The 27122-nt window shown below is 41.5% G+C and overlaps 1 protein-coding gene across 6 annotated transcripts in view; it reads right to left on the reverse strand.

Moving 5' to 3' along the window:
- WASHC2A (WASH complex subunit 2A) overlaps positions 1 to 27122 on the reverse strand; it is a 62176-nt gene that overhangs the window by 31888 nt on the left and 3166 nt on the right. For 3 of the 6 annotated variants that reach the window (XM_078434528.2, XM_078434526.2, XM_078434523.2), the window contains exons 4-17: positions 20401 to 20463; positions 17838 to 18011; positions 14875 to 14968; positions 14012 to 14070; positions 12747 to 12794; positions 10259 to 10369; positions 9406 to 9487; positions 8788 to 8859; positions 7959 to 8077; positions 7449 to 7509; positions 6122 to 6181; positions 5571 to 5744; positions 2749 to 2876; positions 1372 to 1458 (exon numbers count right to left, since the gene is read on the reverse strand). In XM_078434528.2, the coding sequence (XP_078290654.2) occupies positions 1372 to 1458; positions 2749 to 2876; positions 5571 to 5744; positions 6122 to 6181; positions 7449 to 7509; positions 7959 to 8077; positions 8788 to 8859; positions 9406 to 9487; positions 10259 to 10369; positions 12747 to 12794; positions 14012 to 14070; positions 14875 to 14968; positions 17838 to 18011; positions 20401 to 20463 (1332 nt within the window). The remainder of the gene's footprint in view (positions 1 to 1371; positions 1459 to 2748; positions 2877 to 5570; positions 5745 to 6121; positions 6182 to 7448; positions 7510 to 7958; positions 8078 to 8787; positions 8860 to 9405; positions 9488 to 10258; positions 10370 to 12746; positions 12795 to 14011; positions 14071 to 14874; positions 14969 to 17837; positions 18012 to 20400; positions 20464 to 27122) is intronic. The other 3 variants (XM_078434524.2, XM_078434527.2, XM_078434525.2) reach the window with 2 other exon arrangements.

Below are 27122 nucleotides of genomic sequence, written 5' to 3' on the forward strand. Positions count from 1 at the left end.
CAGAGAGCAGGGGTCAGTGTGGTTGTGCTTGATGAGCAGGAGGCTGGGAGTGTGGATGAGACCAGAGTGTGAGGCCCCAACATGCCGTGCCGATGGGTCAGGAGTTTGGCTTAACTGGAGTCTGGTTAATTCCTATCTTCTGTACACTGGCCGTCAATGAAATATAAGCCTCACAGGTTTTATTTACATCACTGGCAATCACTCCACTTCCAAAGATTTGTTCGTCCATCCTAGCTGTTAGTGCAAAGTAATCGTAAGAGCTTACACCAGAGTTTACAATTTCCTGAAATTACATGTAAATTTCTGCCGTGTCCACACATTTTTCTGTGAAGAGGATTTGTTACATTCTAAGACAGGTCTCTGATCCCCTAAAGGCCTAGCCTAAAATTCGTTCTCAAAGAACCTAGGCCTGTGAGAGTCAGATAAAGCAGTGACACTTCTGAGAGCTGATGCTGTTCCACTGGAAAGAGGTTTCTAGGCGGGAGCCTGTGAGGACCGAGGCTGGCAGAAAGCACTGCCCACCCACACTGTTCCTGGTCATAAGAGGCTATGCCAGAATACATAACACTATGGCACTACACCCACTACTCAGTGAGACTACTGAAAAGAAAAGGTATGTCGATTCCTGTAAAAGCATCTCACTCATTGTGGATCAACAAAGAGCCTTCAATTTGAGCCTCCTGAACAGAGTATTTTCCTCCCATGAGATGTACTGGATTCAACACCGCTAAGAGTGAAAAGCATCACTCTAAACATGAGTTTTCAAGATATTAATTTCAGGGGCGCCTGGGTGGCTCAGTCGGTTAAGCAGCCGACTTCGGCTCGGGTCATGATCTCGTGGTCCGTGAGTTCGAGCCCCGCGTCGGGCTCTGTGCTGACAGCTCAGAGCCTGGAGCCTGTTTTAGATTCTGTGTCTCCCTCTCCCTGGCCCTCCCCTGTTCATGCTTTGTCTCTCTCTGTCCCAAAAATAAATAAACGTTAAAAAAAAAAAAACTAAAAAAAAAAATTTAAAAAAACAGATATTAATTTCAAAGAAAGAACTACAATACTTAATAAAACGTCTTACACATCTACTGACAAAATCCTCGTTCAGAAATAGTTTCAGGACACCTGGGTGGCTCAGTTGGTTCAATGTCCAATGTCAGCTCAGGTCATGATCTCACGGTGCGTGAGTTCGAGCCCCGCATTGGGCTCTGTGCTGACAGCTCAGAGCCTGGAGCCTGCTTCAGATTCTGTGTCTCCCTTTCTCTCTCTGTCCCTCCCCTACTTGTGCTCTGTCTCTCAAAAACAATAAATGTTAAGAAAAAAAAAATAATTTCTAATGTCATACCCAAGGACTAATTCCCAGAACTAAGAAAGAGAATTCCTTACCTCAGAGTCCTCTTCGTCTGAAAATAAACCTTTTTGAGTCTTTGTTTCTGACAAGGGCTTGGGACTTTTGTTGGAAGGTTGGGTAACCTTTGATGGGAAAAAAAAACAAAAACAAAAACCTGAGAGTTAACAAGAGAACTGGAAAGGAGGGCTTATTCACACGTTCACGTAGAAAACACTCTGAGTCTCTGCTAGGATAAAGCACTAGGCCGTGTGCCAAGGGAATAACGATGCTGTGGACCTAAAACATGTATCAAATTTGTACTAAGAATTAATGCAAAAGAAGTTTCACAAGAAAGAATTTAAAAACTGGTATAAGTTAGGAAAGAAGACAGAAACAGCTCCCTGATAAATCTTTCAGGACAAAGCCTGGATGCAGGACATAGTACAGGCACGGACACTGCAAACAGAGGGAACCACATGAGAAGAGAAGAACAAGTTGAGACAGAGGGCACATCTGTTGGATCAACAGACTGGGGTAGAACAGACTGGCTACCTACAGTGCGCAAATGCCACATGTATGACTGGAGCCAACATAGGAAGGTAGGCCACCCTAGGAGCCTGCTGGGTTCTGAATGCTAGGACCTAGGTGGTCAGCAGTGGGAAGGTGAGGGTTTCACAGTGAGGACACACAAGATGTGCTTTAGAAAGAGGATGGATCAGGGCACCTGGCTCGATCAGTCAGAAGACCATGCGACTCTTGATCTTAGGGTCGTGAGCGTGAGCCCCACAATGGAAGTAGAGATTACTTAAAAATAAGTAAATGAATCAAGTTTAAAAAAGGAAGGAGGGAACGGGAGGGGAGGGGAGGGAAGACAGATCTAACCATGGAAGATACTAAGGAAAGGGACAGCAGCCAAAAGAGCTTTAAAGCTGATGGGGATGCATCCGGTTGGCCAAATACAGGTTCATTTCCGTATCAAAAAAACAAAACACAAAAAAACCCAAAAAACAAACAAAATGATGCTAATAGTTTATAATAGGTTGAATAGCATCCATGATCCTATAGGGATAACTAAAAAAGCAGGAAAGAGGGAGAGAAAGCTCTTCTGTTCTGTTTGGAAAAATGTCAGCTAATGTAGAAGAAAGGAGAGAATTGGAAAAACATCCTTTGGTACCCCTTAACGTGATTCAGGAAAAGATCATCAATAGATCATCCAACAAAGTGCTCAAATCCAACAAGTGCTCAATCTAGGTGGTAGGCGTTTGGGTGTTCACTGTATTCTTCTTTCACCTTTGCTGGATGTTGCACGATCTTAAGACACCATACACTTGAAAGGAAACACCACTTCCCTCTGGGTTCCAGATGAATTAACAAGATGTCCCAGGACAACACTTAACAAGACTTAACTACATTAAGTCTTCTTTCCCACTCACCTTTTTTTCTGCCCTTGCTTTTTTTTCATCTGTCTGATTCACAGTGGCTTCTGGCAAAGCAGCTGCTTTTTCTTTGAACAGGTCTCCTTCCTCGTCATCAAAGATGCTGGCAGTGGATTTGACTTTGTCTTTAGAAAAGATACCACGGCACAAAATTATACTAAGGTCAAAAATCCCACCACTAAATTCACAGATTAAAAGTCCTCCCCGGGGTGTCTGGGTGGCTCAGTTGGGTAAACGGCTGACTTCAGCTCAGGTCATGATCTTGCGGTCCATGAGTTCGAGCCCCGCGTCGGGCTCTGTGCTGACAGCTCAAAGCCTGGAGCCTGCTTTAGATTCTGTGTGTCCCTCCCTCTTCTACTCCTCCCCTGCTTGTGCTCTCTGTCTCTCAAAAATAAATAAATGTTAAAAAAAAAATTTTAATAAAGTAAAAAAAAATCCTTCCCTCCCAAGAAGTAAATAGAAAATTATTTTTTTTTTATTAGTTATGAAGCAATTTGAAGTGGATTACATTGGATTTTTCAAAGAACACAAAAGAGCCCAAATGAAACACAGGACCAACGATTTAACCACCTGGCTCATACACTCATCCAAGCAGCCAGCATCTTATGCTTAGAGTAGCTTGGACTAGCATAAAAGGTAAATAGAGACCTAAAGAAAGAAAGATTATTTAAGAAGCAATCACCCAAAAAAAAAAAAAAAATTGGGGGGTGGGGGCACTTGGGTGGTTCAGTTGGTTAAGCATCCGACTCTTGATTTTGGTTCAGGACATGATCTCAGTCATGAGATGGAATCCCATGTCGGGCTCTGCGTTGGGCATAGAACCTGCTTGGGATTCCCTCCACCCCAGCCTTTCCTTCTGCCCCTCCCCTGCTTCCATGCCCTCTCTCTCACACTCCCGCTCCCTCTCAAAAATAATAATAATAATTAAACAACAACAAAAGAAGCAACCGTCCTAGGAATCTGTGAAGTGAGGGTTGACTCCTCTTTATAAAAAATCAAACTACTGGGGTGCCTGGCTAGCTCAGTCAGTAGAGCATGTGGCTGTTGATCTCATGGTTATGAGGTCAAGGCCCATGTTGGGTGTAGAGATTACCTAAAAATAAAATCTTTAAAAAATAATAATAAATAAATAAAAATTAAAAGTCAATCTACAGGGGCATATAAAAGCAAATACTACTGGAATCTCCCCCATAACTCCACCTGCCCACCCAAACAAGACGACCACTGGGAACACACACATCTAATTCCCCCAGAGGATATGCTAGCATACTCACTTTAGTGATTCACAGGTAAGGCTATAAATGACAACATGATTCTAATAATAGGTCTTAGAATTTATGTTTTTCACTTAATCTGCCTAGGGAATCTTCCCATGTTAACATATACAAACTTCATTCTTTTTAACACTTTACCGAATTCCACTAAACAAGAGAACCGTAATGTAACCTAGGGATGAGCACCTGGGGAGTTTCTGACCTTTCGCTACCAGGAGCACTGCTGCACTGATTGAGCTGTGCATCACTGAAAGGAGGACATTGATTTGTGAACGTCCCAGGGGAGCGGCAGCTGCCAACTTACTTGTGACTCTTAATCAGTTCTCAATGATAACCCACTAAGTGAGAGCCCTCCCAGACCAAGATAGGCACCAGCTTTAATCACTTTCATTTTAGTTGGCCTAGATCTCAGTGTGTTATGCGTCCGTTTGCACTCTTTCTGTAATAAGCAGGTGGTTATTTCCCTCAGGTTTCTTCTCCTATCCTTACTTCTCACAGGGACCCCTGGAAAAGGAGCTAAGTCCAGGAAACATGCTTCTCACTGAATCCTGGTTCATCTAGTCTTATAAGACAGAGTCCTCATGTTGCTGGAAACTGTGTGCACCTAGTAGTTTATCCTTCTTTTCTGGAAAAACACCAAGTGTGACCCACAGACCAGCAATCTCTGCCCACCAGGGAGCCTGTTAGAAATGTACAATCACAGGCCCCAGCCCATACCCACTGCATCTGAATCTGCATTCTGATAAGAGTCCCAGGAGACTCACCTGCACATAAATGAACAAATAATTTAGGAGAGAGACTTCGTGAAAAGACAGGCTTAAATTTGAGGGGAGAAGAAAGGAGAGTGCCAAAGTGGCCAAGGGGCTGAAAACCCTGCCATACAAGAAAAGATCAAGGATATGTAGGCTTTCTGGCCAGAGAGGCTGGGAAGTGAACAGCTAACATGTGGCATTCTGTCATATAATTTACTAAGTGCTGCCAGAAGAAAGTGTGATTAAAGCTTTGTAATTCCAGGGGTGCCTGGGTGGCTCAGTCAGTTAAGCATCCAACTTCGGCTCAGGTCACGATCTCACAGTTCGTGGGTTTGAGCCCCATGTCGGGCTCTGTGCTGACAGTTCAGAGCCTGCTTCGGATTCTGTGTCTCCTTCTCTCTGCCCCTCCCCTGCTTGCGCGCTCTCTCTCTCTCTCTCTCTCTCTCTCAAAAATAAATAAACATCAAAAAAATAAATAAATAAAATAAAAACTTTGCAATTGCAAAGATCACAACTAGAAATCTTCAGCAGGTATTACAGGGGAACAGATTTCAGCTCTCCATGAGGCAGATAATCCTAGTAATTAGTTTCCAAAGCAGGAAAGATTGGTTGATAAAACAGAGACTTCTAAGGCACCATGACTCCTGCAGCAGAGATGAAGCTCTGTGGCAGGAGGGCTTGAGGAGGGACCCTGGCACGGCAGGACACAGACAACACGACAAGCTTTATGCCCTTTTCCGGTCAACATTCTTTCCCTAGCTGAATTCCCAGAAAAAGAGGCTGGACCAGGTACCTGTCTTGGAAGGTTTGCTGGAGGATGCCGAAAAGAAGTCATCATCGTCATCGTCATCATCGAAGAGGCCAGCAGGGGCTGGAGGGTACGGGCTTTTCCTTGGAGCAGGCTGCTCAGGTTTCTGTGGTTCCTTCAGTGATGGAACAGAGGTGGCACCGAACACATCAGTGTCTCCTGTGGGTGGAGGGACAGGGCAGCCATAGCTGTGAGCTGGTGTGTGTGGGTCCCCTGGCTTCACAGGGAAAAAAAAAGGACCACCCACCAAGAACATTTAGCTTCCATTCATCCCCAAAATACATTAATAGGACCCAGTCATCCCCATCCTTTACTGCTACAGAACATCCCATGATGCAAATCACCTGGTCACTGAAACACAAGTCCAAGGCCACTGACTTCTAAGAGAATATGAGCTAACACCAGTAAATGAGCTCTTCCCATAGGCTATTTGTTGCCCTCCGAACCGCCTCCTCTCCAGCAAGCAGTTGACAGTTTTAAAAATGACAAAACAGTACTTATTTGCTTTTTAAAAAAGAAACTCTAAATTAGGGTACCTAAAAATACAGAAACAGCTCCTGCTGGGATTTTCTTTCCGGGTTTGGAGGATGAAGACACTAAAAATAAGAAAAAAAAAAATAACCATTTCAGAAAAGATGACTTTTCTTGTTAAATGTACCTAAAATATGTGCAACACAATACACAGCTAAGTGGAGACCTTTTAAAACTAATTTTTCCCAAAAGAGCCATTTTAAAACTCCTTAGCTTTAGCTTATTCTTCTACCAGCATTACTTTTTTATTGGCGTTAATATAATCTAAGCTGTGATTCCCTTGGACGATCACTCTGATCAAACAATAGCAGTGGGGTTAGTTGGGGAAGCCAAGGAAGGGGTAGAACACAACAGGGAAGGCAGAAGCAGAGCAAGCCGGGCTCCTTAACAGTTTCGCCTCTATCCATTCCAGTTGGAGAACAGACAAGTAGAAAGAACAGCAGAAAACGTGAGACATCAACAAAAAGTATGAAGACAGTAACAGTAAAGAGGGAAACTAGCATCCACTGATGCTGAGAAGTGGAGGGCAGGCAGCAGGACATCAAGCCAGCCAGTGTCACAGCAAGTCCAAAATCTGATGACTGATGGCCCAAGGAGACCGCTCACTTCACATAACTAAGTCCCAGTTCCTAAGAACTACCACATGCCTAATGGAATAAAATTTGTTAAGTTTTTTTTTTCCCTTTTCACGGGTGCTCCACAGAGGATTCTGACGCACACCAGACTATGGAATTAATGACCTCCAACTTATATACAGAATTTTAGAAGTGTTTATTTGAATTAAAGATGATCAGAGATCCCTGGGTGGCTCAGTCGGTTAAGCATCCAGCTCTCAGTTTCGGCCCAGGTCATGACCTCGCAGTTTCGCGAGTTCAAGCCCCATGTTGGGCTCTGCACTGACAGTGCGGAGCCTGCTTGGGATTCTCTCTCTCTCCTTCTCTTTCTGCCCCTCCCCTGCTCACACTGTCTCTGTCTCTCTCAAAATAAATAAACATAAAAGACTACTGAATTAAACATGATTAAATTAAAATATCCTCAACACTGCTCAAGACTACTTTCCTTCTTTGACTTTTTATGAATTCTCCCCTAAGGAAGAGACAAAACCATGATGTTGGTTTATAAGTGGCACTTTTGGCTTTTCCAAGACATGAATTAGTCATTAGACATGAAAATTAGCTGCTTTTTACTAGACCAAGGCAAGCAGAACAGCTTCCTGCCTAACAAAGAAGCAAGGCCTGGGAACAACTTCAGGGGTTCCATCTCCTAATGAGAAGTAAACTGTCTTGGAAATCTGTTCCCGAACAAGAAGAGTCAGCCTAAATCCGAGCTCACCTGCATTAACAGAGCTTCGAGCTTCCTGATCCTGAGGGGCTTCCGTGAAGAGATCACTCTGGTTGTAATAAAGCATAGAACACAAAACTTCAAAAAAGCAGACGAAAATGTAGTTGCATTGTGGATTTCTAAAGAAAACTACCTCGTAAAGTTTAAAGATACATATTTACTGTCCTGCAAGAAATTCAATTCCAAAGTAAAGACTATGGCAAAATCAGACCCATAAATGGTTTGGGCCTACCCAGGAACTAAAACACAGAAGAAGACAGCAAATAAGGTAAGAAACAACTCCTCGATCAAGTAAATTATTCATTATTAACACTCTCACATCTCTCTCCATCTCACACAGGACATCAGGGTACAGTATTTTCTCACTTTGTGATTCTTGGTTCAAAATCTCCCAAAATAAGAAAGTAGAAGCAACTTGCAATTAAGAAGCCATTTTTTTCATACCTAATTATAGACCCGTGATGCAACTATGGCGAGCTCCACTGATGACCACGGACTCACCTCCTCATCCTCATCATCAAAAAGTCCCTTCCCTCCACTGAACAGGCCACCTCGAGAGCCAAATGGAGAGAAATCTTCATCAGTCAGCTTGGGGGGTGCGAATAAGTTGTCCTCTTCGTCTAACAAGCAGAAAGGAATGTTTAGCAGGGACTGCTAAAGATGGGTTTGGAACGCAAATTCCCGAGGTCGACCTTTACAACATCGCTAAGCCTGGCCTGGAGTGTACCTAACCACATGTAACAAGAAGTACTTGAGTGCCAGCATTCTGAGGAATTTCAAACAAAAACTTATTAAGCAGTCCAATGAATCCCTTAAAAGGCTCTCTGGGTTCCCACCCTCAACTCCGGAAACGTCTGAAGCAAAATGAACTCCGTAAGTGATCTCTTTTGTCTAGGTCAGTTTCTCCGGAAGCAAGTACATGGTTCAATCACCTTCAGACCTATCTCACTGATAATATGGGGGAAGCAAGGGCAGACTGAACAAAGATCTGTAGACTGACAATCAAGCAGGAATGTAATGCATGTCACTGTTAAATATAAAAGGGTCCAATATATTCTTTATCGAAAACAAACGCTAGAGATCCCTAGTTTCTATACTTCTGGAGAATTCTAGGTAATGATCGCTATAAAATAATTCAAATCCTTACAGCATTTTTACTCCACATTCAACTCTCCTCCGAGCATCCCAAAGCACACTTTTAAATGCTTTGGGAATGAAAATAGAGAGAGACTCCATTTGTGAATATTCAAAATGGTATTCTACAAATTATGAAAGCGAATTCCTGAATCAAGAGCCTCCTAAAATAACACAATTGAGGAGAAAGGCCTACCATCTGAGGGAGTTCTCCTGTCCTTCTTCTCCTTCAGTGTCTTCCGAGGTTTTCCTTCTCCTATGGACAAAACTTGAAGAATATTTCAGTTCTAACCACACTCAGCCTACCCTTAGTATTTATATACTGATGTTTTACACTTCTGTCATGCTCACGGCCCCTAAGTTAAGAGCAAGACATTCAACTCTGTGTCTCAGCTCCCCCAGAGTCCATGTACTTCAGTCAGCACCTTACACGGCAGGGACTCAAGCTGAACGAATTATTCTGATGTCTTTCCATCCTGTTAAATCACTACTTTACATGGTACATTTATATTTAGTCAAAATATAGGAGTAAATATTAAGCAAAAGATTCTTAATCTGGGGCCTGTGATTCTCCCGGGTTATCTATTAGTCCCCTGAAATTGCAAATAAAATGTTACACAGATGCGTACATATGCATTTTTCTTGCAGGGGGCAGGGAGGGGTCCACAATGTTTAATTATCCAAGAGTCTGTAAACCAAAAAAAGGGCAAGCCTTTCATGCCTTAGTAAAATTAAACAGAGAAATCTGCTCTCAGTGGAGCCCCACAGAGGGTCCTGCACTCACCCACCAAGTTAACCCATCTCAAAGACGTACTTTGCTCTTCCACCTGGCTTGCAGCTTCCCCTTTGATTCGAGCCGCCAGCTCATCAGCAAATGACGTAGGTCGACTTTTTTTCTACACACAGAAAAGACCAAAGTATCACCTGTTTTTGGTAACACACAAACTAGCACAGTTTACTTGTAATAACTAACAAAATTATGTAAACAAAAGCAAAGGGACTAAACGGATTAAAAATTTAACTAAATGAATTTAAACATAGAGCACCCTATATAGATCACTTGAGGAACAGGACTCTTTCCATAGACATGCTCCTTGTTCCTTTTTTTTTTTTTTAATTTTTTTTTAGTGTTTATTTATTTTTGAGACAGAGAAAGACAGAGCATGAATGGGGGAGAGTCAGAAAGACAAGGACACAGAATCCGAAGCAGGCTCCAGGCTCTGAGCCGTCAGCACAGAGCCCGACACGGGGCTCGAACTCATGGACTGTGAGATCATGACCTGAGCTGTAGTCAGACGCTTAACTGACTGAGCCACCCAGGCTCCCTCCCCCCCCTTTTTTTTTTTTCAATACTTCACTTTATTACTAGAAGAGAGACAGAAAACTACTATGAGGAATAAGGGGGGGGAAGGTAAGGAGTATTAGGGTCTTAAAAGCCTGGAATCAAATAGATTTTTGAATGATCTACCTTATAAAATCGTAACAACTGGAAGAGAAAGTGGTACTCGTACAGCAACTAGTAACACTCAACCATGATTTTCAAAAGTGTAAATGGAATTACAAATATGCAAAAAGAGACAGTTATCAATAAAAATGACAATAAAAGTAATGAGTCCTCAGTGCCATTTCTAAAACCCTGCCAAGAGAGTGACTATGGTCTTTCTTACAGGTCTGGTATTTTCTTCAGTGTCCTCAATATCTTCCTCCTCCTTCTCAGAGTCAGCGAAAATGTCACAACCATCATCGTCCTCTTCTTCATCACTCATTTGTGCAGTGTGCTAGGAGGACAAACCATGAGATTAGAACTAGCAGATAAATAAGGTCATCAAGCTGAAAAAGAGATACTGTCACTCAACCTTAAGGCAAAATGGTGACAGCTTGTCAAATAAGGATGATGATGGTAATGCAGCAAAAGTCAAAGTAACAAATGTACTAAAACAAGTAACATACAAGATTTATTTACAGCGTAAATACTGTACACAGAATGACGAACACTGAATATGTAAAATGTCCACCACTAGAGAAATAATAACCTAAGTAAACATAGTCTTATCTTGATAAGAACACTAATCATTAAAAGCAATAAGCTGTAACAACTGGAGAGGTGTCCACAGCATCAACTGTAAAAAGTGCTAGATGAGAATCCCAGCAAGATACCCTGCCCACCCAACCCCAACACGGACCTCCTCTCTACTGACACAGATACATTTAAAAGCAAAGAAAAGCACTTTTCTTCCATCACATCAATTACCTCTGAAGAGTGTGAGAAAATGAGCACTAGAGGGCTCAAAGTAAGCTTTACCTGTTAAGTTATAATTTTTATAAAAGCAGCCACTGGTATGCATAATTTGTACAACTAAAAAAACATTTTTAAAAAATTGTTAATGTTTAAATCAATAAACTGTGCCAGGCACTATGCTGAAAGTACTTTATTGACTACTTTAATCTTCAGAACCCTGAGGTTAGCTGTGGCACACAAAACCAGTCTATCTTTAACAATACAAATATATGGTTAGGCCAACACTTTTAATCACTATATTGTATTATTTAAAGGTCTGAATTTACAGGCATCTGGCTGGCTTAGTTGCTTACATGCAACTCTTCATCTCAGAGTTGGGAGTTCGAGCCCCCATTGTGTGTAGAGATTACTTCAAAATCAAATCTTTAAAAATTTTTTCAAAATAAGCAAATAAATGTCTGAATGTATCAACCATATTAGTATGTTTTATAGAAATAAATATTCTCTAAAAACTGATTATTAAATCACCTCTGTGAATGGAAAATACAACTACCAACCAAAAGGGACTAAATCTTCATTTGGTAGTTGAAAACGTTTGTGAAAAAATATGCCCCAATTAGGAAACTGAAGTGCAAACTGGGACTATCTCAAAATACCACTGTACGTATATTATGTTAGCAAAAATCACAATCCCAGTGCTGATAAGATTATGGGAAAATCAGTATGCATGATAAGTAATGAGAATAGTATCAAGAGCCTTTACTATAATTCTACATTTTACTATAATTCTCATTCCTAAGGAAACAGTTCACATAAGCAAAGGATTTCTGCATATGGAAATATATTCATGAATGCACTACTAACTCAAAAATAAAATCCTAGAAATAAACTATTTCCCATATAAATTTAGAGACTACAAAAGAGTCTGTAACTAAAAAGAGACTGTCGTCGTAACAGTACGCTTAAAAACAGAGTTCACAAAGCAAATTATAAAGGTAGTTTAAAATTGTAAGAAAACACTTGTGATACATTAAAATTGCAGAAGATAAACTATGCATATTGTGAAAAAAATATGTCCTTAGAAGGGTATACAAAAATTAAGACAGCTATGGTACAACTGTAGAATTAGATATTCATCTTTTGAGTGTTCCTTAACCTTACTGCTATATTATCCCAAATTTTAAAATACAGGAAGAGGATTCAGGTGAAATAGTTCAGTTTGAGTAACTGGGCCTTCCTTTTTAGAGGCTCTGTTTCCCAATTTTTGTTTTTCACTTTTTTGTTTTCTAAGAAAAATGAAGATAAAGTATAAAGCAAAATTGAAAAAACAAAACAAAACCCAAGACGGTAGTTAACTTAAAAACATGAAATTCTTGGGGCACCTGGGTGGCTCAGTTGGTTAAGCATCCAACTTCAGCTCAAGTCATGATCTCACAGTTCATGAGTTCAAGCCCCACGTCAGGCTCTGTGCTGATAGCTCAGAACCTGGAGCCTGCTTTGGATTCTGTGTCTCCCTCTCTCTCTGCCCCCTCCCCTGCTCGCGGTTGCTCTCTCTGTGTCTCTCTCTTTCAAAAATAAACATTAAAAAAATTAAAAAAAAAAACAACACATGAAATTCTTGAAAGAAAATTAGCTTACTAATCCTTGCTTTCTCATAAGTCATTCTAAAGTAATTTTTTTTATTTTTTTATTTTTTTTTTAGTTGCAATGTAATTAACATACAGTGTTACATCAGTTCCAGGTGTACAATAAAGTAATTCAACAATTCTATACATTACTCAGTGCAATCCCCTTCACCTCTTTCACCCGTTCCCCAACCCAGCTCTCCTCCAAAGTAATTTTAGCATATATTTAGTATATATGCTATGCTTCGGTTAAAATTTAAAAGCAAAGTCACTTCAGTTCATGAGCCTTACCCGGTTTTGGTCATTGTCACTATGAGTGGCAAAATCTTCATCTGACTCCTTTAGGGGGAAAAAAAGCTGTGTTGTTAATACAGAATTTTGTCACAAGCACAGAAATGACCTCAGGCCTAAGTCTCCAGGGCACATCTATATTCGGTCTCTTTGTACTGATTACTGGTCCCCTGAAGTATCAGGGTGCAGATAAGGTGGACAGTAGGCAGTATCACCAAGAGTTGTTCCAGCTAACGTGGAACTTTTGTAGTTAATTTAAACATCTCTAACAATTTGCTCATACCTATGTGCGCTACCATTGCTAACCTCTGAATTTAAAGTCAGAGTGGCACATTTAATTAATTAAATTATCAAAAGTTGGTTTGTGTGATTTTACACTTTGGACTCTCCACTCTCTATATTCCATGTAGCAGAACTACTTCATCAGGCCCAGTAGGGGACTATCAGTGTTTCCTACCAGGAATTGGGTGAAGAGTTGCATCAATGGCTAAAAGCACAGGAATTCAGCTAATGACCATCACTTACAGCCAGATTTTTTAGGAAACCCTTATGTCCCACTGTGAAGTGTTTTGTTTGCAGGGCCAGTGGCAGGAAGGCGGGGGAGGGGGAATGTAGAAATAAGAGAAAAGGAGAAGAAAGGAGCATGCATACAATATTGTCTCCTTTTAGGAATTAACACTCAAGAACTGCTCTTCAAACATCAGTAACAAATATTCCATCTAAAGGAACAACCCCAGATACAACAGTGGTCAAGGTCCACAGATGCCAAGGTCCTAGAGCAGGAGTCAGATCATGCTCTGTGGCTATGAAGATGCTGGGACCAGCAGCAAAGTGAAAATGTAAGTGGATGCTTTAAGCATTCTTCTGGTCTAGGTTTTATAGTAAAAAAAAAAAAAAAAAAAAAAAAAAGTTTAAAATATGGTCTTTTCCCCTACAATTACTCAAAGATAGAACCAGACAGATTCTACCAAAATATCCAAGGTGCCCCCCTTCAAAATATATTGGCAGGAAGAGGCTTTGGTGGGGAGGAGGGAGGAGAGAGAACAGTAAAAGGGATTAAAGCAGTTTTCCTTGCTTTTGTACACAAGACAAAAAGGAAACTCAGTCCCAAAAGGGGGGTGGGGGGAACACAGAATATGGTTTTACTATCGCTGTTAAAAAAATCTGTGCAAAGAGATTGCTAATTCACAAACATTTATTTAGCTTGCTAAACACACCCTAAGGTTCTTGCCCACCACGACCTGGAAACACCACGAAGCCCTTACCTCTTCTTCATTCTCTTCACTGTCTGCAATGCTGCCACGGTCGCTGCCTACTGACCCCTCTGGTTAGAAGAAAGATAAAGGGTTATCACCCATATTAATAATAAAACATCCTTAGTTCCTTCTTAAAATCATAAACCACCACATATCAGCATCACCAAGATTTTGAGAAAAGAACCTACACAGATTAACTGTAATTAAAAGTATCTTCACTATAGTGAGGGATAAAACATCTACAGAGTCTTAAAAGATCTCCCCACAAGATACTTATGAATTACAAAAAAAGTTAATGACCAAAGGAAAAAACTGGCCTGTATTCTTCAAAAATGTCAAAGCTGTAAAAAGCAAAGAAAGGCTGAGAAATTATATCAGACTAAAAGAAGACCAGAGATTTGACAACTATATGCAGTGAGTGATCCTGAACTGGAGCCTGGGCCAGAGGAAAAAAGAGCCTAGCCTATAAAGGACATAATTGGGACAGCTGGCAAAATTTGAAATACAACTGAGGATTAGCTAATAGTATTACCTCCAGTAAAATTTCCTGACTTTGATAACACACTGTGGCTATATATGAGACTATTTTCAGTTTCAGAAAGTGTTTTCTACACAGAAATATTCTGGAGTACCAGGGCATGATGTCCGCACGATCTCTCTCAAGTAGATTCAGAAAAAAATATTACGTATATATAGAGAGAAAGAGCAAACAAATGTGATGGAATGTTAACAACTGATAAACCTGGGTAAAGGGTATAGAGGAGTTCTTTGTACTATTCTGACAACGTTCAGGTAAGTTTGAAATTATTTTAAAATAAAAAGGTAAGATATAAATGTTAAAGGTAACAAAAATATTTGGTGCAAAAGAATACCTTCACTAGACAGCTCTCCGAGACCTACATCTTCCTGCTCCATGAATAGCTTTGACCCAATTAAATAAGGTAAAGGACGATCAATGTACAGATCCTGTAAACAATGAAAGGTAATAGCCATTAAATTTTCAGGCTGAAAACTAAGTTTTCCATTTGACATCTTGTTCCATGTGACTACCCCAAACAAGTGACATAATGAGAGCGGAGAATAAGAAACACAGCAGGATTCAAAGTACAGAAAACAAAACAAAACAAAACCAAAAACAAAAAAACAAAACCAAAAAACTCACTGATTTTTTCAACGTTTTTTATTTATTTTTGGGACAGAGAGAGACAGAGCATGAACGGGGGAGGGGCAGAGAGAGAGGGAGACACAGAATCGGAAACAGGCTCCAGGCTCCGAGCCATCAGCCCAGAGCCTGACGCGGGGCTCGAACTCATGGACCGCGAGATCGTGACCTGGCTGAAGTCGGACGCTTAACCGACTGCGCCACCCAGGCGCCCCGCACTGATTTTTTAAAAAGTCAAATCTTAGGTAAAAACAGCAAAGTAAAGCTAAATCACACAGAATCTCCCTTCTCAAGTGCCTAGTTACATTAAAAATGGCAGAGGCACACAAAAAGTTTACCAGTAGTAACCAAATAAGGGTTACAACTTCATAGTAACATGTTCAAAAGGAGGACGAAGGAAAGAAACTGAAAGTTCTGGCCAGCTTTGATACATCCCAGCTCTGCCTTCCTCCCCTAAAAAGCGGCGCTCGTGAGCAAAAATCAACCAATCAACTAACCACTCTTGAGAATCATCAATATTAGTCCTAAATTTGGAAAGAACCACACTGAGGAAATAACCCAACTGCTTTTACAGGACTGTGGGGAGCAGGTGGGTATGTCCAGGTTTGGGGGTGGGAGCAGGTGTGGACCAGCAGCGGACTCCTTTACATCGCATCAGAGCGAAGAGAAGGCTGGAACAGAGCACAGAAAGCATGGGCTAGATGAGGAGAAATAGAATAGCAACTATGCAAGTACCTCTGGTCAACACAATGAACTAAAGGCACACACCAAAAAGACTGAGAACCTGTCTGGGAGAAAAAAATCACCCAAAGAAGAGAATAATAATATCCCCCAGCAGCACCCACTGCATAACTTAGAAAAGTGAAGTTGGTAAAATTAAGACCAGATTATAAAACAACAGAATGAAATGAAAGAGACAGGGTAGAACGGAGTACCTGTTGGACAGCCTTCCATTCCAGTCCTCAACTTAAGTCCCACCCAAGATGCTTACATTAAAATTTAAGTTCAAGAAAGCACTCCAGGGGTGCCTGGGTGGCTCAGTCAGTTAGGCTTCCGACTTGGGCTCAGGTCATGATCTCACAATTCGTGAGTTCAAGCCTGCATCTGGCTCTGTGCTGACAGCTCGGAGGCTGGAGCCTGCTTCAGATTCTGTGTCTCCCTCTCTCTCTGCCCCTCCCCTAACTCGATCTCTGTCTCTCTCCCTCTGTCTCTCTCTCAAAAATAAATAAACATAAAAAAAAAAAAAAGCAAGTAAGAAAGCAAGCAAGCAAGCAAGCAGTCTACCCCAGGACAACCTCCCCTCTCCACAGGAAAGGCTGACTTATCCTTTGTAAGGTAGGACATTTGGCCATCATCTCTCTTCCCTACTGAAAAGACCCTGGGGGTGCAGGAGAAAACAATTCTGAAGTTTAACACATGAGAGAATTTGGGAAGGTTAATGTAAAAGTTAAAGATGTGGGGCGCCTGGGTGGCTCAGTCGGTTAAGCGGCCGACTTCAGCTCAGGTCATGATCTCGCGGTCCGTGAGTTCAAGCCCCGCGTCGGGCTCTGTGCTGACCGCTCAGAGCCTGGAGCCTGTTTCAGATTCTGTGTCTCCCTCTCTCTGACCCTCCCCTGTTCATGCTCTGTCTCTCTCTGTCTCAAAAAAATAAATAAATGTTAAAAAAAAAAAAATTAAAAAAAAAAAAGTTAAAGATGCAACAGCAACCAATTCAGTGCAAACAAAAGAGAGTGCTACTGGGCGAACCACTTACTCAGGAGGCATTCCCAAGTCCTCCAGTAGAAGAGAAAGGGGTGTACAAGCTGGAACTAGCAAGCGTAGCCCAGGCAATACACCACCCAGGGTCCACTGCTGACTGCTAAATCCCTACAGGAAAAGGCAAGCCAGCAAGTATACCAGTGCAAGAGGAACAACCCCAACACGGTACAACACCGCAGGCTCAAACTGGAAGAGAAGTGTGAGGCGAAACGAACGACAGAAGATCTTGGCTCTGGGGCATGTTCCAACCCATAAAGCACTTGTGTGTCACAAGGACTCTCTCTCAAAATCAATACGGCAACCTTCTATGTTTACCTCTGCCTGGCTGTGCTGCCCCAAAGTCTCCTCTGCAGATCTGAGGTAAAGTAACAGGAAAGCAGTAACTATATTCACGGCTAACAGTCTATTCGTGGACGCTCACAGCGGCTTTATTCATCCTAGCCAAAACCCGCAAACAACCCAAATGTCTTTCAGCACTTGTGCCGTCTCCCCAGCACAAGCTACAGAAGTTCACGTTCCCAACAATCTCCTCATACTTCCAAACCCAATTCGGGTCTCATCTGTACCCTCATTTCCCCAGCTAGAAGCAGTTCTCTCCCAGAGCACTTATGACGGTGACTCATGTAGATGTCTCCTCTCTCCCACCAACTGGTCATGCTATAATAGGCATTTGGAGAGTAGGAGCCATGCCCTGCACCTCTGTACTCCCCTGCCCTGGCGTGCTGCCTTGTACCTGCTGGGTGCTCCATCAACGATCCGGTAAAGCAAGTGTTTCTAACGGAGTCAATGTGAGACTGCTAAGTACCATACTTACTTCCTAAAAGTCAAGCCCATGTCTTACTAATTCTGTACCCAAGTAAAGTGCCCCAAACACAACAAGTGTAATAACAAGTAACATGAACTGAACGTCCTTACCTTTGGTTCAAGGATCAGTTCCACCCGTTCATTAGCATCATCTTCTTCTGAGTCTGAGTTTCCTGCTTTTATATCTAGTTGTTCAAATGCGCTGTCCAATACTTGTAAACCATAGTTCACAGCCTCCTGAACCTTAGGAATCAGATCTACTTCTTTCTGTTCCCGGGTCTTCTCCTACAAAAAAATACTGTTCAGTACAGATCTCCAAACTATTGATACCGCCCTAATAAAACAAAAAGAAATCAATTACAAATGTTAACAAGTCAGACTCTGCTGAATGCCTTGACAGACTTTGGAGTAAGTTTTAAATCCCCAGTTTGTCACTTTCCGGACATGGATCACACTACCGAAGGTCCCAGAACTCCCTGTTCACCATCTATAGCAACAAAAGCACTACTACACTATGTATGACAGTTCGGTTAGGTAACCTATGTAAACATCCCCTGTGAATGGGATGTCACAAGCCCTCCAGTGGCACCCAACTCCCCTACCACTGGAGGAACAAAGGGCCCAGACTTTCAGGTTCACCATGACTGGATCCCACTAACCTTGGTTAATGGGCCTTGGGACAATTTCAGAAGTTAAAACTGAGAAGAAAGGGACTCCAGCCAGAGATGTCATCTTTCAATTGGTGAAAATAAAAAAACAAAAAACTAGTAGTTATGGCTATTTATAAATGTGTTTCAGACCAACAGAGGGTCAGTATCATTTCCAACTTATCCTGTACACCATCCGAGAACAATGCCCCCACCAAAAGTCTGTACATATCACCAACCTGCTGAAAACACTCCACAGGCCTCCGTTTCCTACAACAGCAGCTGTCAGTGACAGTCCCCTCACACACTCAACTGTGTCATCAGTTGTGAGAAATATTGAAAAAAGAATTTAGTGTCATTTCCCCTCTTCACAAATATTCTAGAAATTGATACATAATTACAGAAGGAATCAAACCATACAGTGCTGTTGTAAGGGACAAAGGGAAAACTCTATGAGTTTTTTATACTTTTACCTCAAGTATGGAAATCCTTCTAATCCAGCTTTTTTGTTCTGGCTGCATCTTTTTTCCACTGTAGTATGCTTGGTTCTAGTTAAATAGCTAATTCTGCACTAAGTGTGTGAAAACAGGTTTGTGAAATAATTACATAGGGGCTTTTTAAAAATAGTTCACTAAATACTCATCACTTCAAACTGAACCCTGACTTGGTGTAACCAAGTAACCACAAACCACTGCATTTACATGGTCAGCAAATCTTTTGAGTTAATCATTAAAAACAAAGTAACTTTTTTTTTTTTTTTTTTAACCTGGGAATAGGCAGAACTGTAGCTGGTTTCTAATATCCTATCCTAACAGCTTCACATACATAATAGCTATTGATGAAGTACCAACTTTCTCAAGTGATTTATATTTTCTCTTAGAGCTGAGTCAAGGCTACTCCGATTATGAACTTACATTCCAGTGCTTTTCTAAGGGGGAGGAAAAGAATACAACTTCTGCCAAAAGGCTAGAAAGTCCAGAAGGTCTTATCTATGCTTTGGCCCATGATGTGACAACACCCAGGAAGAATGTTTATGTATCCAAAACATGCGAAGGCCACAGAGATAAAAAGATAGAAACTGCTGCCCCTCGACTCCTTAGCCTGGTTTATGAACCCACCACTCACTTCCTTTTCCTTCCTCCTGCTGACCACCAATATCTTCCACTATCATTGTCTGTAAAATACCAGGCACATCCCCCAACTCTGAACTTAGTGCATGGCATTCTCTCTCTTTTTTAAGGCCATTTCGGCCTTAAAATCTGGCCTTTCCTTCTTCACCGAGCTAACACCTTATCCTTGTAGGTTCTCCTTGCTTATACCACTGAGCTCTTCTCATCTGATCTTCCAGAACAGTTAGCAGCTCCAACATGTTATGTCCTACTGCTCCAACTAAGACCATAACTTCTTGAGGGTCAAGTATGTGTTCAAGTTACCAGCTCCCTGCAATCTTTCTGGAGTCAGTAAATGTTCACTGCACATTCTGTGCTCTCTGGGCTAACACATCCTGCAGCAAGCTGTGCACTAAACCAGCATTCACCTCAGTCATTTACAACTGGCAGGAGTCAATGGTGTCATAAGACAATAGGGAAGCATGGTCTTCAAAGAACTCACAACGTACAGCCCAGTCTGTGGTCTATTGTTGTAGAACCCTCAAGGTCTATTGTGTAGAACCTCCACATTTGGGGGTGGAGCAGGGAGAGGCAGGGAGAAGGAGGAGAAAGAGCAAAAAGAAGGGAAAGAGACAAGAGACCAAGGGAGCCAGCCAAACATAAAACATTATCTGGCCTTTTACAGAAAATCTCCTGCACTCTGCTCTGATGCCAGACTTCAAAAACTTTACATATTTCTTAATACACTACATTTCAGAAACAAACCACAGTTCCATTCCTGGGGTGTCAGGAGCAGCCCTTCCCATTTGCCCCAGGAACCATCCTTCTGCCCACAATCCCCCACCGGCCACATTACAAATTTCCACCACTTTCTTCCCTAAGTCAAGAACTCAACAAAGAGGGATCTAATGAAAGTACCTGTTCTGCTTTTTCTGTCTCAGCCTTGAGTATCGGCTCCTCCACTTCTTCATCGTATACACGCTAAATAGGGAAGCAAATTCATTTTTAAATGGTCAAAATATCATTTGGAACGAATCTTAATATAAGAGTTCAACACACAATAAAGGCAGACACAGAAGAAAGGATTACTCAACAAATGACTGAGGCTATTGGTCAAGGACAAACAAGCAAAGAACAGTAGTTAATTCACCAAAAATTAAATTTAAAGACATACAAATGACTGGAAAACATGAAAAAAGCTCCATCTCATGTTGACCAAAGAGTCACAAAAACAATGAAGACTCCAGTTTTTATACCTTTTGGCTTCACCTAACACTTAACGCTGACAGGGCAATGACACACATACTTCAATGAGAGGCTACGGAAAATGTCAACTGGTAGAACTTACCTACTAGGTAACAAGAACTTTAACATTCTGAGCAATGGAAATGGTAAAAGTTATTTCCATCCTGTTGCTTCAAATGGTTGATAAGCTCTTATTATCCCACTTATATGAAAGCAGACAGGCCGAGCCCACCAAGGATTTGCCAGAAGGCCAGGCATTCCGCCCATACAGCATGGGCAGGCAGGCATCTCTTTTCCAAAACAGAGCTATGGCAGGGCACCTGGCTGGCTCAAAACAGAGCTAGGGCTCCAGTACCTCCTTGTGATTTCCTTTACTTTTTAACTGTTAAAAAGAAGACATGGGGACGTGTTCTAAGAAGACTTATTAGAAATCTGCAGTATTTAAGATTGTGATCCCGGCACACAGCAGATAAGCATAATAAAATACAGACGCAAGAAACTGATCTGCATTTACACATAAGGCTAATTTTACATTCATAAAAACACAAACATAGATACACATACGTTCACACATGTAAGTAAGTGAGGCAAAGAACTGTACAATAAAGCTTACCTATATGGGGGAAAAAAAACAAGGTAACACTCCTATCCCATACTTCACATATAAGCACTCATATACATCCATGCAGATCTACACTCTCCACGTAAGAATAAAAACACAGAGGTACAAAGGGGCCCTCGCCTAAAGTATTTAGAGCTAAGATAAAAAATGAGGAGTGGGTGCCTTTGAAGCAAACGGAAAATTCTTAAAGTCTGCTAATGCAGAGATGCCTGGGTGGCTCAGTCGGTTAAGCGTCCAACTTCAGCCCAGATCATGATCTCACAATTCGTGAGTTCCAGCCCCACGTTGGGCTTTCTGTCGTCGGCACTGAGACCGCTTCAGATCCTCTGTCTCCCTCTCTCTCAAAAATAAATAATAAAAACATTAAAAAAAAAATAGAACTCATTTAAAAAAGTCTGTTAATGCAGGCTGGTGCATATTATTAGCATTTATGGTTATTATCTGTTCTTTTCTAGACATGTGAAAAATTTCATTAAAAAATTTATATTAAAAAATCTCTATCAAAAGACTTAAAATGCTTAATAATTATCATTAAGAAAAATGCAGTCTGCAAATATGTACGTATAGGAAAGATTAAAGTTAAAAAAAGAAGACTAGGGGTGCCTGGGTGGCTCAGTCGAGAATCCAACTTTGGCTCAGGTCATGATCTCACCACTCTGTGTGTTCAAGCACCGCATGGGGCTTTCTGCTGACAGCTGAGCCTGGAACCTGTTTCGGATCCTGTGTATGTGTGTCTCTCTGCCCTCCCCTGCTCACGCGCTCTCAATCTCTCTCTCTCAAAAATAAACATAAAAAAAAAAAAAAAAGACTAGAGGGGCGCCTGGGTGGCTCAGTCAGTTAAGCATCCGACTTCCGCTCAGGCCATGATCTTGGCAGTTTGTGGGTTCAAGCCCTGTGTAGGGCTCTGTGCTAACAGCTCAGAACCTGGAGCCTGCTTCAGATTCTGTCTCCCCCTCTCTCTGCCCCTCCCATGCTCATGCTCTGTCTCTCTCTGTGTCTTAATAATAAATAAACGTTACAAAATTTGAAAAAAAAGAACACTAGAAAAATATGTCAAAGTGTTTAATGGTTGCTTAATTTGGAGAGGTGGAATTATGGTTGACTTTTTGTGGTTTTAATTTCTTACACTTTGATATTTTTTATCTATGCCAATCTCTCCTACAAGTGTTATTACTTTTATAACAAGAAAGAAAAAACTTTGGGGCACCTGGGTGGCTCAGTTGGCTGAGCATCCAACTCTTGATTTCAGCTCCAGTCATGATCTTGCAGTTCATGGGATCCAGCCCTGTATCAAGAGCCTGCTTGGGATTCTCATTCACTCTCTCTCCCTCTCTCTCTCTCCCTCTCCCCGAATCGTTCTCTCTCTCAAAATAAATACATCAACTTTTTTTTAATGTTTATTTTTGAGAGACAGAGAGACACACACACACATAGCGTGAGCAGGGAGGGACAGAGAGAGGGAGAGGGAAACAGAATTTTAAGCAGTCTCCAGGATCCAAGCTATCAGCACAGAGCCCAATATGGTGCTCGAACCCACAAACTGCAAGATCTTGACCTGAGCCGAAGTTGGATGCTTAACCGGCTGAGCCACCCAGGCGTCCAATAAATAAACTTGGAAAAAAAAGAAAAAACTTACAGGCCAATGTCTGCGTGGGAAATGGACTTAGAATTTATATGCCAGTATGTTGGCAGGCACCTCTCCACCATCTGAAATTTCAGATGCTGCTTCTTTTTCCATACTTTAAAAAAGAACTATAAAGAGCAGAAATTTGGAGGGGTTAATTTTCAAAGACAGGGACAAAAAAGTAAATAGGTCTTAAAATTGAGATTTTCAGACATGGCACCTACCAAAGTCACTTCAGGTTTTAAATAGCGAGACCATTTAAACTAAAAGGTTGAGCTTCACGCTCATGACTGAATAGCTCCAAAGTCCTACTTTTTTTTCTCCTGCTCTCATTAAAAACTACCTCATGAAACATCAGTAGCCTGTGGCTGGAGGCCACACATGACCTCTACGAAACCAACCAGCAAACACACGAGACCCATGGGATCTTCCAAGAGTGATAAGAACTATGGATCTCAAGTACTCAGCACACAGCAGACAATCCGCACTAACTTCCTTCACTGTGACCAGGCTAATCTCACAGCTTCATGTGTTTTTTGATCATTTTTAAATCAGGTAGCCATTCCCAGAATTGTTAAACATCTCAAATATTTTCCCTCAAAGGATCTTTTCTTCATTTGGGGAGATGGGGAAGAGATGAGGTGGTGAACTGGAGAAAAGGGACCAGGGGCTGACGATTTCTTAACAAATTATACACAGCCCTAGTCCTTTTCATTTATGTGTTCTCCAGTTCATTCATTCAAATATTCACTAGGTTTCTACAAATCAGAAGTGTGCTGGCCCCATGGAGTGCCTGGGTGGCTCAGTGGGTTAAATGTCCGACTTCAGCTCAGGTCACGATCTCACGGTTCATGGGTTTAAGCCCCACTTTAGACTCTGTGCTGACAACTTAGAACCTAGAGCCTGCTTCCGATTTTGCGTCTCCCTTTCTCTCTGCCTGTCTCCCATTCGTGCTCGGTCTCTCTCAAAAAAAAAAAAAAAAAAAAAAAAAAAACATTAAAAAATAAAAATTACAACAAAAAAAGAAGTGTGCTGGCCCCAAGGAATACAACATTCACAAAAAAATGTGGGGCTTGATTTAGTAGGATAGTTTGACACATCAGAGCACATCAATAAGTGTAAAATTATAATCATGAGAAGCGCTATACTAAAGAAGTCACATCTGAAGTGCCTGGCTGTCTCAGTCGGTAGAACATGAGACTCTTTACCTTTGGGTCATGAGTTCAAGCCCCACAGTGGGTGTAAAGATAACTAAAAATATAAACCTTAAAAAAAAAAAAAAAAAAGTTGTTCTAGGTCACTCAATGTTTTAGAACAAAATTCCTAAATTAACAGCTTAATGAATCCCTTCTGATAACACACTGAAGCACTGGCCACTGTTAATTAGTAGTTTTCCTCCTTCAGAATTCCCTCTTGAGCCTTTACTAAAGGAACTCATTTCTGTTGCCCTAGAAAGCCCTGATTGCTCTTTAGTTTCACTACCTCTGTAATGCATTTTTCAACCTAGTACCTGCTTTTGAGGTTAATTCCTAAAAGCCAGAAAGCTACCTTTGAATACCTTTCCAATAAACTATCATGAAACCAAATGGCAACATCATTCAAACCAGAATTGTTTTTTTTTTTTTAATTTTTTTTTTTTTAACATTTATTTATTCTTGAGACAGAGAGAGACAGAGCATGAACGGGGGAGGGTCAGAGAGAGGGGGAGACACAGAATCGGAAGCAGGCTCCAGGCTCTGAGCTGTCAGCACAGAGCCCGACGCGGGGCTCGAACCCACAGACCGTGAGATCATGACCTGAGCCGAAGTCGGCCGCTTAACCGACTGAGCCACCCAGGCGCCCAAACCAGAATTGTAATACATGAGCACCAATGTCAGGGTTTGAAGAAAATACATAAAAAGCCAAATCACTGCCAAATGTGTTAACAGCATGCAGATTTTTTCAGAGTTTGATTAACCGTTAGCTGTACTTTTTTTTTTTTTTTTTTTTTTAACGTTTATTTATTTTTGAGACAGAGAGAGACAGAGCATGAACAGGGGAGGGGCAGAGAGAGAGGGAGACACAGAATCTGAAACAGGCTCCAGGCTCTGAGCTGTCAGCACAGAGCCTGACGCGGGGCTCGAACTCACAGACCGTGAGATCATGACCTGAGCCGAAGTCGGATGCTTAACCGACCGAGCCACCCAGGCGCCCCAGCTGTACTCTTAACATCATCATGTTCTGCCACGAATGAGAAGAACATGTAACACATTGCACTACAGGAGGTGTGAGAAGCAGTTAAACTTAGCAGTGGCAACAGGTACATTGAGAGGGGAATTCTGGCTGCAGAATGGAAGGGGAAGAAGATTAAGGACTAGGGAAATGTAAAGATGGGTGGCAAAAAGGGAATCCAAAAAGTGAACAGAAATAAAGAACTACTACAAAAAAAAAAAAAATTTTTTCAGGAGAACAAAAACCCACAAAAAAAACTCTGCTACATCAAGAAAAACTCAAAATCTAAAATAACTTGGCCAGGGGCCACCTGGGTGGCTCAGGAGGTTAAGCATCTGACTCTTGATTTCAGCTCAGGTCACGATCATGGGATTGAGCCCCACATCGGGCTCTGCACTGACAGAGTACAGCCTGCTTGGGATTCCCTCTTTCCCTCTCTCTCTGCACTCATCTCTCAAAATAAATAAATAAACTTAAAAAAAAAAAAAAAAAAACTTCACCAGAAAAGAACAGTTGAACAAAAGACAAGGAAGACATGAAGACTGTGATTCAGAAAACACAGTTTATGATACCCGCCTAACCCCCAAAATTCAAACAGATGCTAATCCAATACCATGTGGTACAGGCACATTGCGTAGACCCTTCCCAATTCTACTCCATGCCCCATCTAGGTCTCTAACACTGATCGCAGAGAAGAAATGAGCACCTGATCCAGCAAGAAAAGTACAGAATGAGAGCAACAAGTATACCAGAATGGACACCAAATTTGGCTTCATGGAAAGATGATGGGCTGCATATACACCTCTAAACTGCCTCTGCCAGTGAGAAAGACGCTCAGGACCAAGCACGGACATTCTACATAGATGACTAAAAAGTGACTACAGATTTTACTAAAATACTGGCTCTATCTTAAACTTACTGGCAAAGAGATCTCTAATACCTTCATTAAGATCCTTATTTTACAGACTCCCAAAAATGCTAGTAGCGGCAATTCAACCTGAACTACTAAAAAAATGCACAAACGTGTTGCCTAAGATACTTGCATGATGCTATTTGGTCTTCTCTTAAAAGTCCTGAACAGAGCTTTTACAATTTAGCAATTTTCAAAATCCTTTCTATCACTTTACACCTAACAATCTCAGGAAATAACCTACTTAATAATCCTTTTTCCACAGATGATCTATGGCTGACACTCAGAAAGTTAGGCTAACCTCCCTCTGAGAAATATAGGTCAGTTTAACTAAGCTTCCTCTCCATCCTCATCTTAACAGTCCCTCCTTCACTCACTCACTAGGCTCTAGCCACACTTGCTTCCTTCCTATTCTGGAATTACACTATTATGGAGGATTGTGATCTTCTCTAAAGACAGGCTCTATCGGGTGCCTGGGTGGCGCAGCTGATTAAGCATCCAACTCTTGATTTCAGCTCAGGTCATGATCTCACAGTTCATGGAGCCTGCTTGGGATTCTCTCTCTCTCTCTCTCTCTCTCTCTCTCTCTCTCAAAAATAAATAAAATTTAAATAAACAAATAATAAAGAGAGGTTCTGTCTAATTTAACTATGTATTCCTAGGATCTAGTACTTAGGAAGTCGATAAATATATAGGGAAGAGCACAAAAACAGACACTCAGATCAACAGAGAACCCAGAAAGGGACCCACAAACATATGGCCAACTAGTCTTTGACAAAGCAAGAAAGACTATCCAATGGAATAAAGACAGTCTCCTCAGCAAATGGTGCTGGGAAAACTGGACAGCGACATGCAGAAGAATGAACCTGAACCACTTTCTTACACCAGACACAAAAATAAACTCAAAATGGATGAAAGCCCTAAATGTAAGACAGGAAGCCATCAAAATCCTCCAGGAGAAAGCAGGCAAAAACCTCTCTGACCTTGACCACAACAACTTCTTACTCAACATGTCTCCGGAGGCAAGG

The sequence above is a fragment of the Panthera onca genome, chromosome D2 (assembly GCF_046562875.1).
Source record: "Panthera onca isolate mPanOnc1 chromosome D2, mPanOnc1 haplotype 2, whole genome shotgun sequence".
NCBI classification, from domain to species: Eukaryota; Metazoa; Chordata; class Mammalia; order Carnivora; family Felidae; genus Panthera; species Panthera onca.